General features: G+C 41.6%; 1 protein-coding gene across 4 annotated transcripts in view; it reads left to right on the top strand.

Annotated features, from left to right (window-relative positions):
* ARHGAP15 (Rho GTPase activating protein 15) overlaps window positions 1–16,107 on the top strand; it is a 391,371-nt gene extending 375,264 nt beyond the window's left edge. For all 4 annotated transcript variants that reach the window (XM_068158707.1, XM_068158705.1, XM_068158706.1 and 1 more), the window contains one exon: window positions 14,204–16,107. In XM_068158707.1, the coding sequence (XP_068014808.1) occupies window positions 14,204–14,387 (184 nt within the window). In that variant the 3' untranslated portion in view covers window positions 14,388–16,107. The remainder of the gene's footprint in view (window positions 1–14,203) is intronic.
* Window positions 16,108–16,767: the final 660 nt, after the last annotated feature.

Below are 16,767 nucleotides of genomic sequence, written 5' to 3'. Positions count from 1 at the left end.
TAGAGGTCTTCTCTAACTGAAACCATTCTATAATAACTGGTTACAAGGTCAAAGTGACCTGAAAAGGTTGCCCAGGGAGGTGATAGAAGCCTCGTCCCTGGAGGTTTGTAAGGCCAGGCTGGATGTGGCTCTGAGCAGCCTGATCTAGTGTGAGGTGTCCTGGCCCATGGCAGGGCAGTTGGAACTGGATGATCCTTGAGGTCCTTTCCAACCCTGGCAATTCTATGATTCTGTGTTATCTCATCAGCTTTCCTAACTGTGGATTTTGATCAGGGTCAGACAAAAGCAGATATTGGCAAATCTGGTCACTTGAAGCTTCAAAGATGAAACAAACACAACTACTGAGGGGTAGGGCTGCCTGTATGGAGACTAAAGACTTTTGTAAAGGGTCTAAGGCAGTTAGACCACAGTCATCTGGGACCAATGCATGTGTGAATGGGTATTTGACTTAAAAAGGAACTAATGGGAAAATTCAAAGCTAGTTTAAAAGCTAGAAAATATTGCAGAACTTGCAGTACTACAAAGGGTGCATCTTGGAAAGAGCGGAAAATCCTCCGCTCCAGGCAGTTTGTGCGTTTAGTGCAATGGAGTAGACACGTGCACAAGAAATAACCATCAGGCTAAGGTGAGTGGACAAGACAGACAAAGTGTAAGTAGGAAAGACAATGCTGACATAGTAAATTCATTGCTCAAGGGCAAGTAACATGTAAATAAGTTTAAAGATATCAAAGACTCGTGGCACATACTCACTAGTGCATTTAAGAGATACATTCATCCCACTCAGGTTCGATATCAGGGCTGAAACAATCGTGATGCTGGGAGGCACGTTAAAGCATCTTTCAAATCTGATACCAATGCAGTACACATATAGATTGCCATAGTAGCTTGTGGAGGGCTCAGAACTGAAACTGAAAGAGTAGGAATCCTGGTTGAGGTCAAATCCCAGAGAAAATAATCTTTGTTGAGTAGACCTCTGCAAAAAGACTTTGAGCTTGAGACTTCTTAAAGACATTTAAAAGACTTTTAAATTGAAACCTTTTAAAAGACATTTTTTAAAGATATTCTAAACAAGATGGTGATAACATACATAGGCTAAAAAAATAGGGAGATTTGCTATTAGAAACATTTCATAGGCCAATATTACCAAGGTTTTCGTTATTTAGAAACACTTCAAACTATTTATGAATTATAGAATCATAGAATGGTCTCGACTGGACCAAATGAGCAGGGACAACCTCAACTAGATCAAGCTGCCCAAAGTCCTGTGGAGCCTCACACTGAGTGTCCCCAGGGATGGGGCCTCAATCACCTCCCTGAGCAATCCACCACCCTCATAGCAAAGAACTTCTCCTTAACAGCCAATCTAAATCTGCTCTTCCCTAGTTGGAAGCCATTGTCCCTCATCCTGTCACTGCAGGCTTTTGTAACCAGTCTCTCTCCATCCTTCATGTGAGCCACCTTTAGGTACTGGAAGGCTGCATTAAGATATCCCTTGAGCCTTCTTTTCTCCAGGCTGAACATCCCCAGCTCCCTCAGCCTGTCCTCATAGCAGAGGTGCTCCAACCTCCTGACCATTTTTGTGGCACTCCTCTGGACCTGCTCCATCAGGTCCATGTCCTTCCTATGTTGAGGGCTCCAGATCTGGATGCTGTACTCCAGATGAGGTCACTCCAGAGCAGAGTACATACATAAGAGCTCACAGCCAGGAAAGCCTTTGGTGAAAGTTTGTTCTCTGGCTTTCCTGGAATTCTTTGCCACGTTATTCTCCAATTTCAACATCAAAAATTGCTGGTTGCCTCACAAAACTGAATAATATATTCATAGTGCTGGACAAAAACAATGTGCTGCTAGCAAAATTAATTTGTTGTGGGGTGTGTTTTTTTTTTCACAAGAAGCTTTAGACTCACCAGCCAAGATGCATTTCTGAGCCAGTTGTCTACAGTTCAGCATCCCAGGTTGTAATTCCACCCAATTGCCACTTTGGGGCTTGAAGTCAGAAAGTAAACCTGTCATACCCAGGACTGAGTTATTTGCTGTCAGCTGGATTAGTGTAGCACAAAAAGGCTATAATTGAAGGCTGCAAGAGGTTACAGATTGAACATAGTAAAAAGCAGTAATTCCACTTAGTAAAAGTAGATATCATCCAGAAGGAGAAAAGTTAAGCTTCTATGAGGTGAAACTCTGACTCCGTTCTGCTGCCAGTTTTGTCAGTGACTTTAACAGTAAGCAAAATTTCACTCACTGTCAAGGTAGGTGTTGCAAAGCATGCAATAAAGAGAAAGTTAAAATAACTTGTAAAATAACCTGGAGTTTCTAAAATACATTTTTCTGAGCATGGAATGCTGTCAGAGCACAGACTTCTAAGTGTGGGCTCAGTGTTTTCTTGACACTGAGCAATGCAGACAGCCCTTCTGAGGAGCAAGGAGATAAAACTGTACTGGGGGGGTACATCTGGGATGCACAATAAGAGTTACCTTCCTGTAACTGCTGATTGTTCATCATCCTGTGGCCAGTGGTGGAACCGGGCTGCTGAAGCACAGAGGGGTGTCGTTTGTCAGGGATTGTAGAAAGCTCTGGCACTGCTGAGTATCAGTGCCACTGCTGACACCCTTCCACCTGAGCCACTCTTTTGAAAGACAGGTAGAGATTACTGGCAGAAAGAGCATAGTAGCAGCTGGCAGATACACTAAGTTGACTGGAGGGAGGAGGATTATACTATAATGCTGAGTCTCATCATCTCTCTCCTTTTCTTACCAGTAAATCTCAACCAAAGAATGCAATTTATGTGAATCCGCGAGCAAGGCTCCATAGGGACTCCTGGGAGCTTTCCATATACCCTTTGCTTTGGGTGTGCTGGAGAAGGGTGGCTTCTTACACTGCATTAAAAACCTTGCTGGGTTGCCAGCAGAAATGGTGGCTCTGGTTTGGCCATGTACTTTTTGTTTTGTCCCTCACTACCCCTCTCAAAGCCTCAGGAAACAATGCTGCTAAGAACATTAATCCACCTTTAATAAGAGCCTTTGTATTTATGGAGGAGTACCCAACATTATTAAAACAAAGGCAAGAGGATCATAAGGAAATGTGTTTTTTCCCTTGCTGACCCACTTTCTAACCTCACTTTGAAAGCTTCAGTTGATTTTAATTATGCTTAATCTAAAGCTAAGCTCACAAATCTAGCAAACTTAAGGGCTTGCTTTTAAGTGAATTTCCTCGCCTGTCAGAGCTCCTCAAGCTTTCTATGCTACAGCGAGGAGTTTCTTTGCAGCCCAGATACAAAGTTGAGCGAGCTTCCTGCCCGCATAGGAACATCCAGCACTGCTACAGTACAACCCGAGTTCAAACACTACCTTGCTGGAGCAGAGGCTGTGTAGAGCATTCTTCACAGAACAATTGCTGTCCTTTTCTCATCAGCCGTAGCCAGAGGCAATAATAAGGGTGAAGGATATCTATCATGAAAAGTCCAGTGTCAATGTGTTCCCCCAATTTATTTACTGACCTTCAATGCAACAGCCATACTCCTGACCCTCATGAGATGAAGCCTAAGGGGAAATGGCACTGAGCACCAATTCCATATCCTGTTGTTCTGTGGTCTAAATTAAGTGCTAATTAATTACCACTGGCATCTTTGGCATTGCCTGTCAAATTGGATTTAGGATATCCTTTTGCTGTTTAAACAAATAGCCTTTACATCTAAAGCTAAAACCCCCAAGTGTGAGCATTTTCTCTCTACTTTCACATTTGTATTTGAAAGTTCAGCGAGTGCATCCGTGGGGTTTTGCAGGTAGAATTCAAATAAAAGAAACAGGAATTGATATTGTCAATTTTGATTAATAGTCCCTCATTAATAAACATCCTGTTATTCAGTTTCCACCTGCAGTTGCTGATGCTGCCTGGAATCAATTAACTCATGTAATTTGATTTATTTTACAAAGACATTTTTGGATGTGCTGTGCTGATGATAAAGGTTCTATATTTACAGCTCTTGATTCGAGGGAGATTGTTGCTAACAGCTTTTTATTTTTAATGCTACAAAGAAACATAGCTGCAGGCATTCTTGGGAGGGAAAATATTTAAGCAATTTAAAAAAAACTTCAAGCTTTATTCATGTAAAACTATCTGTTGCCTTCTGAGCCACACAGGCTACAAAACTGTACCGAGCCAGGAGCTCTGACAGGTTGGTCTTTGGAATTAGTTCATTGTTGTGCACGAAAGAAATAATCAGAAATGGAATTTAAAAATGACCAAAAAAAAAAAAAAAGAGAAAAAAGAGAAAAAAAGGAAAATAAATAAACATAAAATAAAAATAAAAAATAAAATAAAAATAAAATAAACCAAAATAAACCAAAATAAATAAAATAAAAAATAATGTGAAATAAAATAAATCAAAATAAATACAATTGTTAAAATAAATTAAATCAAATAAACCAAAGTAAATTAAAAAAAAAAAAACAAGAAATAAAGTAAACCAAAATAAAATGAAATAAAGTAAACCAAAATAAAATGAAATAAAATTAACCAAAATAAAATGAAATAAAGTAAACAAAAATAAAATGAAATAAAATAAACCAAAATAAAATGAAATAAAGTAAACCAAAATAAAAAGAAATAAAATAGACCAAAATAAAATGAATTAAAGTAAACCAAAATAAAAAGAAATAAAATAAACCAAAATAAAATGAAATAAATAAAGTAAACCAAAATTAAATTAAACAAAATAAACTTAAATTAAACAAAATGAAATAAAATAATCATGGCAGAGGTTTCACCACCATCCAAAAATACAGTCGAGGCTTCTGTATGCTGTATCTGTGCATGAGGATACATAATTCTATGTGGTCTCACAGTGCCTTTATCTCTACTATCCAAACACCCCTAAGAAGTGCATCAGCATCTGCCTAGCATCTGTCATGGGTGGTTTTGTTCTCTCCCCTCCCCTCTCCAGGGAGAGGCTCCTGCTTGCAGTGGTGGCTTGGCTTTTGCAGAGGGGTTCACTGTTGTTTGAGATCTATAGTCTGCTAGAGGGCTGATAGAGAAGGCAAAAATGAATGCCTTGTGCCTGGACATGCAGCCAGAGGAGTCAGAGATGTTCCTTAACAAAGTTCATGGCCTTCAGCTGACTCCTACCAAGTGGCTATTGCCTAATAGGCAACTTTGGTCTCAACAACAGCCTGCACTGTGATAACATGGACTAGACCTCCTCCCTCAGGTCTTATGGTCATTAGTTAAGAACCAGCTTGCGCTCACACAAAAAATTAAGAGCCAAACCAAACTGGAAGGGCAAAGTGCAGGTTGCTAGTAAATGGAAGAGCTCAGCAGGTCACTCAGTTGGGTCACTTTTCCAAAAGGGAGGTCTAGCACTGTGGTAGTAAGACAGTGAAGGTTTTGTGGAAAGATTTTGGATCCATTTTTATGACAAAATATGGTCTGGGGGAGTGGGAGCTGAGCATCTGCCCACACTGGGCTGTTCAGTGGAGCCACCACAGCCTAGAGATGAGCTCCTGTCCTTGCTGTTTGTGTCATGCCAGAAGACCAGTGTGCACCCTCTGCCTTTGGAGGCTCTCTAACAGAGGAGAGGGACAAAAAAGAAACCATTCTATGACTGAGACGCAGGTTCCACACTACCCTGCTCTCTTCATACAGCCACAGCTAAGGGCAGAGGCAGAACAGCTCCTCTTGTGCAGAATGAGCAAGATTGTGTGGACTACCCTGGGTGATCCTGCTTGGGCAGGGGGGTTGGACCTGATGATCTCTGGAGTTCCCTTCCAACCTCTAATGTACTGTGATACTGACACTTCTCCGCAGCACATTCCTGAGCAAAGCCCCTGTAGTGGTTTGAGTCCTAGAGATGTCTAGATGTGCTGTTACATCTTGACCTTAGTCACCCAGAAAATTGAGATTTTTCCCTACAAGACAAGCAGTCTGTGAGGTGTGCGGAAAGGCAAGAGCACACGCTCTTGGATGTCACACAGGTAGCAAAGTTCACCCAAGAGTGAGCAGGTTTTATTTTGAACTGTTCTCTTATGAAGCCAGTCTAAGCCAGAGTAAATGCCTTTCTTCAGCTCTTCAGAGTCTCCACAGGCAACTGTGAACTGACGTTCAGAGTTAGTTATTATTTTCATTTAGGGCTAGACTCCAAGACAGTTCATCCAGGGAAGGGCTCGTGCTGTGAGATATGTGAGGGATCCCTTGAGGAAGTCTATTCTCCACTGGGTCCTTGTCAGCTGTCCAAGTACTATATATAGCCATCCAACAGTCAGATTTAAAGGGTAGTCTGCAGAAGACAGCATTGAGTGCTGGCTCTTGTGTCCCACAGCAATTGAAGAGAAGGGATTTTTCCCAAAGAGCTGTAATGTGAACCCACAGCTGCAGAGCACAGGAAGCTTATGGAGTTTCTGTAGGCCAGGAGCCACGGAGGCTATTTTCAGCAAAAGCAAGCTCTTAAGTATGTCTGAACTATTTCTGACCCCTCTTGTAACATATCATACACCATGACCTGGTTTCTCTATTACCATTCTTGCATAGCTATTGTTTCAAATTCAACCTATGGAACAAAAAAAAAGGAACTTAAAATAACTTCAAATTTTACACAGGCCAAAGAAAGTAGCTTAAAACTGTATTACCATAGAATCATAGAATTGTTGGGGTTGGAAAGGGCCTCAAGGATCATCCAGTTCCAACCCCACTGCCAAGGACAGGGACACCTCACACTAGATCGAGTTGCCCAGAACCACATTCAGCCTGGCCTTAAAAACCTGCACAGATGAGGCTTCCACCACCTCCCTGGGCAACCTGGGCCAGTGTCTCACCACCATCATGGCGAAGGACTTCTTCCTAACATCCCATCTGAATCGACCCATTTCTAGTTTTTAGGCTATTTAATAGTCCACTGTGATGCCTGAATTGTGTGCATTTGTTGCAGAATGAATCACATGGCACATTTTGCAAAGGGCAGACCTCGCAGTGTTTTGGAGCTCCTCCTGAAGCATAAACCTCAGGCTGAAGTTGCAAGTGCCCAAAGCTCTCTGCTCCTGATGTGACATATAGATCTCACAAACAACAAGCTGAGGATTCAACTGCTAGATATTTGCATTTGCCTAGCTTCTTCAGCTGGTGAATATCACTGGAATGCCACTGAGCAAATCATCCATAAAGCCAGTACAGAAATCAAAGTCATTCATAAAGTCATAGGGACTTCTCATAAGGGTGTCTAGCAATAGGCCAAGGGGGAATGGTTTGAACATGAGGGAGAAGAAGGTTGGACTGGATTTCGAGAAGATCTTCAGTATGAGGGTGGTAGGACTCTGAAATTGGTTGCCCACAGTGATTGTGGATACCTCCTCCCTGAGGCTGTTCAAGCCCAGGTTGGATGAGGCTTTGAGCAGCCAAGTCTAGTTGAGAGGCATCCCTGCCTATGGCAGGGAGGTTGTAAGACATGATATCTGAGGTGCCTTCCAACCTAAGCCATTCTAGGATTCTATGACTCACACAACATTAAGAGTCCTAATTTATTATGACATTTTAAATTCCTGTATGTTGAACTGAACAGTTCACACAGGTAGAGTTTGTGGTATCAGAGGCTCACCACTGCTTATTCCCATATATCTCTTAAGGTGGGGTCAAGTGATGTACAGCCCCTGCACCCTTTGTCCATGGTGTGTGCATTTTGCTGCCTGTCCTATGCTGGTACACCCAGCTGGGTACAGATATCTCTTGCAGGCTTTGATCTGTTTCAGCAGAACACCTATTGTTCATTGTGTTTTAATAGCACCCTCAAAGCTGTAGTTCAGTTGTATTTTTAGTATCAAACCCCACCAAAGTTCTTCTTGTAGCTGAGCTGAAATAACTTTACAACAGCAAATCACATTGCAGTAGTATGCTGTCTCTCAGGAAAGTATGTTAGAGGCCTTAAGTGGAAAGGAACTACCCTGAGAAGAAACCTGGGAGTTTATCTACGCATCATTTTGTGCTTGTGCTTCCTTCCTAACACTGCAAAAGCCATCTGCAAAAGCCCTGCCAAAATGTGCTTACACACACACACGCACATTATCACTTCCTAGGATGGTACGTTTTATTATCAGGTTATTTTCCAGTCCATTTGGCACAGTTAAGGTAAGTATATTAACTTTACTTCCAAATAAAGAAAACAAAGTTGTACTGAATGTCTCAGCCACTGTCAGTGAGTTAAGGACTGACAGGAGGTCCAAGTAATCAACCCTATCTACTGCGCCGAGCTTTCCCCTGGGATGCCTCTTCTGATCATACAATGTATCTGACTGGCATGGATGTAGAATTGCTTTCAATAAAGATTTTATTTCAAGGTTGGATGGTTCCTTCCCAAATGTCTTGTCACTAAAGCAAAAGTATGTAATACCTGTTATTTTTTAACTCTGAACCAGCATTTGGGAAGGAGAGGAGCATAAAACGTTGAGCTAGAAAGGGTTCGTCATGAGAGTTGAATTTTAACATGCCCAAATTGATTTGGAGCCCTGCAACAGCACAGGGCAGAAAACTGCTACAGAAAAAGCGGCTCATAACAGCACAGAAAAAAGGTCCTTTGACAGCTGAGGTGAGCTGAAGGTGGCTGGGACATTCCCAGGACCCAGTCTTTAAGATGAAACATTTGCATATGCCTGAGTATATACAGGAAACAGATATTTGCTAATCTGAAGATAATTATTGGTAAAGTGAATCAATGGGATGTGCAGACTTGGATCCATTAAGGCATTTAATAGTAACATGCACATCAAGTCAGTCCCACTGTCTGTTGGGATGAACAGCTCTGGCTGTGGACAGTGGTCACTAGCACAGTTCAGCAAAGGTACAAAACCCACCCAAATGGGCTGCCATGAAATAATCCAGTGAGAGGGGAGTCAGCTCCTGGTTCTGTATGATTAGGTGCTACACCAAGAGGAGGATTTTCACAAATGCATCATTTTTTTTCCTCCTTTCAAGGGTGTTTTCTTTATTTCCATGCATTTTTAATCTTTCTTGACCTCTGTCTAGATCTTGGTTTCTGTATCTCATGGCAATGTCTTTCCTAGTGAAAATATTGTGCATAAAGCTGATGGAAAGCATTCTGATAAGATAAAAACCTACTTTTATTCCTCGGCCCTCTGTTGAGTTCAAAGGTCGACATTCCACGTAAATATGAAGAAAAAGTTCTTTACTTTGCAGATGGTAGAGCACTGGACCTGGCTGCCTGGAGATGTTGTGGAGTCTCCATCTCTAGAGGCAATCAAAACCCACCTGACCATGTTCCTGGATAATTTACTCTAGGTGATCCTGTTTTAGTAGGGGGATTGCACTACATGAGCAGATGTCTTTTCTCACCCCTACCATTCTGCGTGATCTGTGTGTGATTTCCTATGCCAGCACCTAATATTTTACCAGGTGACCCATTCTTACTCCTCTGGTTCCCTCATTTTGTAACAGGCTGCCCTTAGGTCATCAGCATAGAATCACAGAACCCACTGGGTTGGAAAGATCCTCTAGAGGTCATCTAGTCCAACCTCATTGCAGTAAGCAGGGACATCCTCAACTAGATGAGGTTGCTTAAAGCCCCATCAAGCTTGTCCTTGAATGCCTCCAGGGATGGGGCCTCCATCTATATTACCATAAGTATCTGTATTACCAGCTCATTGAAGAGCAGCAAGACTGACTTACTGAAAAGTTATCCTTAGATATAATTTAAACCAGTAAAAGAGTACAAGGCATGGGTAAAGTCAGTTCTACTAAGGGTAGAACTGGCCCTGATATTAAGCAAACTTAGATCTTTGTAAGCTAGAAAAGGTTCAGAAAGCAACACTGATCAGTTCTCAACTCACACAGTCTCCAGCTTACAGTAAAGCAGTGCCCTTTCCAACAGGGATTTTCCTCCCTAAGCACACTGACTTCTCTCTCTCTAATTTTTTTTATGTTCAGTAGGAGCATTAAAATGTTGAGGAATCAGTCACTGCTGAAACACTATCCCCTCCTCAGCAGTTACTATGGAGTAAAAATGGATGAGGAATGTTTCCTAACACCTAGTCTGTTTGAAGTAATAATCCAGTGTGCTTTCCAAATGTCAAAATTAATTATGATTTTATTTAGAGAGTTTGAAAAGTGTAGGTTTAATGGAACTAGAGAGCCAAACTCACCATACAATGACCCTCTCAGCTGTAGAGTTGCCCTGCTCTCAGTCACACACTTTCTGGCTTATGGTTGCCTTGGCAACAGCCAAAGCATAAATTCCAAGTAGTTTTGCTTATATATATCTGCCATGGACACTAAAGCTCTCCTGCAAGACACTTCTGCCGGTTTAATACATCATTAATTTCATTACTATTAATAATGAAATCTCTGTTTGCTGCATATCTCCTGACTTGTGATCTTAAATGACTGAAGCCACTGCTGAAGCTCAGATATTAGGGGGAAGGTGGTGGAAATCCTTGCACAGTGTAACACCCAACAATTTTATCTGATATGGTTCCAACATCTGTGGCACTGGATTATAGATTGTTTCTAAAATAATCTGAAGTTGATGGACCATTGCTCCTTTCATTTGGGCTTGACAAAACGTGGCTCTGGCATTTCCTTTCACTCTTTATGTTGTAAATGGTGCATCACTCTTTCTACTCTTTTCCTTGCCAAAAAGAAAGAATTCTTGCCCATTTTTCAAGGAGTTTCTCCTTTAACAACTCAATTTCAACTTGGCAGCTACAGTAATAACTTTAAGTGTGCATATTTGGTTTTTTTGGATTGCTTGGGCTTGTTCTTTTGTGGACAGATGGGAAAAAAATATATTAGATACAGAATTTCATTGGTCACTATTTGTAATTTAAAAAGGCACAAGGTCCTAAACTTGTAATTATTTTATTCAGGCTGGGCTGAGTTCTTCCTCTCCTTCCCTCCAGTAGCTGTATTTTACCACAGATTATTTAACTGCTCCAAATGTTCCTGTTTGCCGAACTTCCTTGGTTTGTAATGTTGTGTTATTATGGTCATCAAAGCAAGCACAACTGCAGAAGTGTAGAGAAAGTATCACGAATCATCAAGAGATTTTACCAACAGCAAAACTACTACTCTAGCGTTAAGTTTAAAGGTCCTAAATAGAATCCTAGAACTGTTGAGGTTGGAAGAGACCTTTGAAATCAAGTCCAAACGCTCTTCTAGAGCTCATAATCCCTGCTAAGCCACTACCACTAAGCCACATCCCTCAGTGCAACATCCACATGGCTTTTGAATCCCTTCAGGGATGGTGACTCCACCACCTCCCTGGGCAGCCTGTTCCAGTGCCCAAGAGCCTTTTCTGTGAAGAATTTTTCCCTAATATCCAATCTGAACCTCCCTTGAGGCCATTTCCTCTTGTCCTATCACTTGCTGCATGCAAGACCAACCCCCACCTTGCTCTAGCCTTCTTTGTGGTAGTTTAGAGAGAGGTCTGTCCTCAGCCTCCTCTTCTGAAGATGGCAAACAAGGACAGAGAGTTTGGCTATCCACCTTACATTTTCTGTGTCCACATCAGAAACAGGAAATCTCAACATCTTGCTCCAAATTTCACAGATAAATATTCAGCTCCTTCCTTTCCTTTCAGTAAACTGAGCTCTGCCACCATTATTCTTCACCTTGACCCTGCTTATCCATGGTCCACTGCCATCTCATCCCTGTAAGGTGCTTCTCCTCCAGCTTTATCAATGCTGTGCATTATCAGCATGACCTCATTACAGAACCATGGTTAAAGCTAAATTGATGATCCCTAAATTTATTCAAGACAAAGTGGATGAATATGTTTCTTTACCACTGATCAGCTAGCGTCTCTCCTCACGTTGAGGTCACCTGCAAATACTTTAGAGTGTTTCCAACTCCTAGCATGTAACAAACTCGATAGAAATCAAGTCTCAAGGGAGGCCCCTAGCTTGATATATGTGCTTCTGCATCAGTGGCATTAAGCAAAACAACCTCCTCACCTTTACAAGAAACATTTTTAACTGTGCTGAAGATGCCTGACGTCCATCAAAAGCCCACACAGTCATTTGGCAACGAAGCTGCTAACTTCAGAGACTTTCTGAACTCCTCAGAGAAGAGCTGACATCTTAATATTACCACAGAGGAAAGATAATTATTTTTAATTTATAATAAAGATGATATATTTTAAGAAACTAATAGTCAAGCCAATCTGATTAGTGCCATATGGAGAGTGTTTTGTGGAATGGACACCACGGTTACAAGCATGAGGCAGAGCTAAGCAATGATTCCTATTTATATATGGGGGAGGGGGAAAAAACCAACCCACGAGTGTTGATGTTCAAGGAACGTGAAAAGCGACCAGATTGGCAGAAATCCACAAGATGATGCTCTTTGCTGTGTGTCCCACCCACCAGCATGAAAGAAACATTTTTATGAGCAGCCAAAGCCATTACTGTCTCATGAAGTTTCTTTGCCTTGTAGTGTAGCTTGCTGTAAATTCAGCATCAGGGAGTAGATGATCTCTAAGGTCCCTTCTAACCTAAGCCATCCTATGATGGGTTTTAAATTGCTGTCTGCATTTTAAAAAGCTAAATGAGTAGCAATGAGATGGGGGGTGGGAAGAGGAGGGGGAAAGCAGAGCCTGCCTTCAACAGGCTACTTGGAATATCGAAGATAAAATTACCAGGTTAAGGTAGGATCCATAAATGCAAACATTTTACATGTTATAGTTTAGTTCCCATTCCTTGGTAGAACTGTGCAATTTGTTTATAAAATATGTGTGTTCATTTACTAGCCTGTAAGGTTAAGGGAAAAATATTTCCCCTTAGTTCGAACTCACCACTGCAGAGATTTATGTGACCCTGCCTACCTAAACTCCATCCATTAAACCTACATTGTACTTAGGCCAGACTTCTCCATCCTTAATGTCATTTCCACAAGAATATTAAGTCTTAACACAGACATAAGATCAACTTTTAATAATAACAGTCCTCCTCTTGTAAGTTTTGTGGGTAATAAAGATATCAAAGGTTATAATCCTTACCATTATTTTCTAAGTCCTCTCATTTTAAGGTATGTGGTCTCAGTGTCTCTCAAGAAACTTTATGGCAGAATAAAGCATACAGAAGTCTTTAGTCGCATGAATTTCACAATCCATTTCAGACCATACTGCCTTTATGGGATTTAAATGAGCAGAAGGAATGTGTTTCATATGAGCTCTATATATTAAGGGGCTTTCCTTGTTTGTTTGTTTCCCCAGCTCTTTCAGTGCTGGAGATCATGTTTAAGAGAAGCAGGGAAACTTCTCCCTGGAGCCACCACAACTGTTGACACCAAAAGCGTGCTTCATTCTCTTAGCATAAAGAGCAATCCCCTATTATTGCTGTCTAAATGAATGAGCTCAGAAATTATTGCCTAATAATAACATACACTAACTAATGCTCACTCACCAGAAAGCAGCAAATTGTGCCCTGACATCACAGAAGGTTAGAGACTGGAAGGGACCTCCAGAAATCAGACTTCCACCCCATGCATGTATCTTGCTGTCAGGATGGCAAAAGTTATTTCCTCCCTCCACCTTTTTGGGTTCTTTTGTTTGTTTGGGTTTGGTTTGGGGTTTTGTTTTTTGATAACTTAACCAAACATCCCACCCTGAATACTGTGTACAGTTCTGGACCTCTCTATTTAAGGACATTGAGTTGCTCAAATGTGTCTAGAGAAGTGCAATAATGCTGGGGAGGGGCCTGGAGCACAAGCCCTATGAAGAGCACGTGAGGGAGCTGGGGTTGTTTAGCCTGGAGAAGAGGAGGCTCAGGGGAGACCTTATTGCTGTCTACAACTACCTGGAGGGATATTGCAGCCAGGTGGGGGCTGGTCTCTTCTCTCAGGCAACAAGTGACAGAACAAGAGGACACAGTCTCAAGCTGTGCCAGGGCAAGTTTGATTTTAGAAAGAAGCTCTTCAGAGAAAGAGATAATGGCCATTGGAATGGGCTGCCCAGGGAGGTGGTGGGGTCAACATTCCTGGAGGTGCCTAAGAAAAGCCTGGATGAGGGACTTAGTGCCATGGTCTAGTTGATTAGTTAGGATTGGGTGATCAGTTGGACTTGATGATCTTGGAGGTCTCTTCCAATCTGGCTGATTCTGTGAGAAGTGGTAAGAAATTGCCTCTATGTACTTCAAATGCAACAGCGACTCCTTTGACATCCCTCTTTTATCTTTTCCCTTTTCTTTAACCAATTCTTTCCTTTTGTCAACAGGATAGCAGCCAAGGAATCCGTGAATCTTATGTCAACACAAAGCTTAGGAATTGTGTTTGGACCAACACTCCTTAGACCCGAAAAGGAGACAGGGAACATGGCAGTCCACATGCTGTACCAAAATCAGATAGTTGAACTTATGCTGAGTGAGTACAGCAAGATCTTCGGCTCCGAGGAAGACTGACAGACAGGGCCTGGTACCGAAAGCGTTCACATCTGTCTTGATGTCTAATATTTTTACATTTCTGTAAACATATTTCTGAAATATTTCCTTTTCTTTCAAGTGACAGATTGCCTCATTTGGTGAAAACTTAATGATGGTTTTGTGTTTAATTTTCAAACATTGCAAGAGGGGGAAAAAAAAAAAAAAGAAGGGGGAAAAAAAAAAGGAAAGAAAAAAAATAACTAAATATTGTCAACATTTGCCTATATGCATTCTGCATTAACCCTTCGAGAGTTTCATTATGCTAGCACTCCAAGTGTCACTTCCTTTGCAAGCTCAGCGTACAACATATGGCCAAAGACCATAGAAAATGCTGTTTACCAACATATGCAATGGCACAGAAAGATAAATAATAATTGAGGAGGTTGGTGGGAAATGGATTAAAATATGTGCGTTAAGAGCAATGAATAGGAACGGCGAGAGCGGCTCGTTTGGAGCTAACGCGACCATCAATCCCCTCTCTCTTTGATATGTATTGAAAGATAAAAGCATGAGGAATAAAAATCAGTGTGCTTAGTCCCAGAATTAAAAAAAAAAAAAAAGAGATTAATTATTGTATCATAGAATGGCTTAGGTTGGAAGACACCTTAAAGATCATCTGCTCCAACCTCCCCCACCATGGGCAGGAACACTTCTCAACTATCACAGTATCACTTAGGTTGGAAAGGACCTCGAGGATCATCGAGTCCAACCTATCAACACAGACCCCATGACTAGACCATGGCACCAAGTGCCACGTCCAATCTCCCCTTGAACGCCTCCAGGGTCAATGACTCAACCACCTCCCTGGGCAACCCGTTCCAATGACGAATTACTCACTCGGTGAAGAACTTCCTCCTCACCTCGAGGAAGAACTAGACCTGGATGCTCAAGGCCTCATCTTGCCTGGCCTTGAACACCCCCAGCAAGGAGGTAACCTCCCTGGGCAGCCTATTCCAGAGTCTCACCACCCTTGTACTGAAGAACTTCTTCCTATGATCCAGTCCAACCCTGCTCTGCCTCAGCTTCAAACCATTCCTTCTTGTCCTATCACTGCTTCTAAACAACAATTAAAATGAAACCAACCAAAAAACAAACAAACCACAAAATCCCCAGCAAAAACCACCCTAAAATGTCACTATTCGCATAACAGTGTCTGAAAAAACCCAACCAAACAACCAAGCCAACAAAGAAATCCAGATTACATTGGAACTTTGGCATTGTTTTTCTTCACTTAAATGCAGTACATGAAACGAAGACATTGCATGACTGCTCATTTTAATGTAACATCCATTTTGATTCTTCATCACACTGTACATCTGCCCGCTTTCCCCAGCTATCTCATGTTCTGTAGCACTTGTATTGTGCTCCTGAGGATGCTTTATTGGGGAACTACATTAAATTCATCTAGAAAGAACTTTAAAAAAAAAAGAAGCAGCCTTTTCATATGCCCTTAGGATTACTTGGCTAGACTTGAATCAATTTATGCATTTGATGGTTAGTTTCAGTTGTCATGGATAAACAAAAGGGTAACTGTCTAGAATATATCAAATATTGTCTCATTTTGAAATGTATGTTTCCAGCTATACACATCTCCTACCCTGTTTTGTAAAAGTATTCTGCTGATAAAATGTAGACTTATGTTTGACAGCTTTTTAATCAAGTTCAAAGAGAATAAATAAAACTAATCCAGTGTGGTAAAGAGTCTGCCTGGTTATCGATTTGTTCACAAAATGAAAAATAAACCATGTAAATAAGATGTGTGAAACACAGATCTGGAAGCAAATATTTAAAGCAATTAAAGCCCCCAAAACACAGGATTAATGCATAGGTCGGCTGCGTGCGAGAGATACGTCTTCAGCATCACCTCAGCAGCTCACGGATTACTTTCAGTTTTCACTTAAGATCCTGGAGCAAAACACTGTGGTTGACCCTCAGAGTGGTCATTTCACAGTATCAGTATCATAGTATCAGTCAGGGTTGGAAGGGGCCACAAGGATCATCTAGTTCCAACCCCCCTGCCATGGGCAGGGACACCCCACACTAGATCAGGCTGGCCAGAGCCTCATACAGCCTGGGCTTAAACACCTCCAGGGACGGCACCCCAACCACCTCCCTGGACAACCCATTCCAGGGCTAATTTACAGGAAGAAATATGGAGTGAGGCCTGGTTATCAACTAAGACCAGGTTCTGTCATCAGAATTTCAATGTAAACATGAGGGGGGAAAAATTTTCACTATGAGGGTACAGGAATTATGTTCACTATGGAACGCTGGAACAGGCTGCCCAGGGCAGTTGTGGAGTTTCCCTCTCTGGAGATATTAAAAACCCATCTGGGATGTGTTCTTGTGTGACCTGGTC

This window comes from Melanerpes formicivorus, unplaced genomic scaffold (assembly GCF_026170545.1).
Source record: "Melanerpes formicivorus ecotype bairdi unplaced genomic scaffold, bMelFor1.0.p_v2 SCAF_41, whole genome shotgun sequence".
In the NCBI taxonomy this organism is placed as follows: Eukaryota; Metazoa; Chordata; class Aves; order Piciformes; family Picidae; genus Melanerpes; species Melanerpes formicivorus.
Note: the sequence above shows the minus strand (reverse complement) of the source record. Positions and strands in the feature narration are given on the sequence as shown.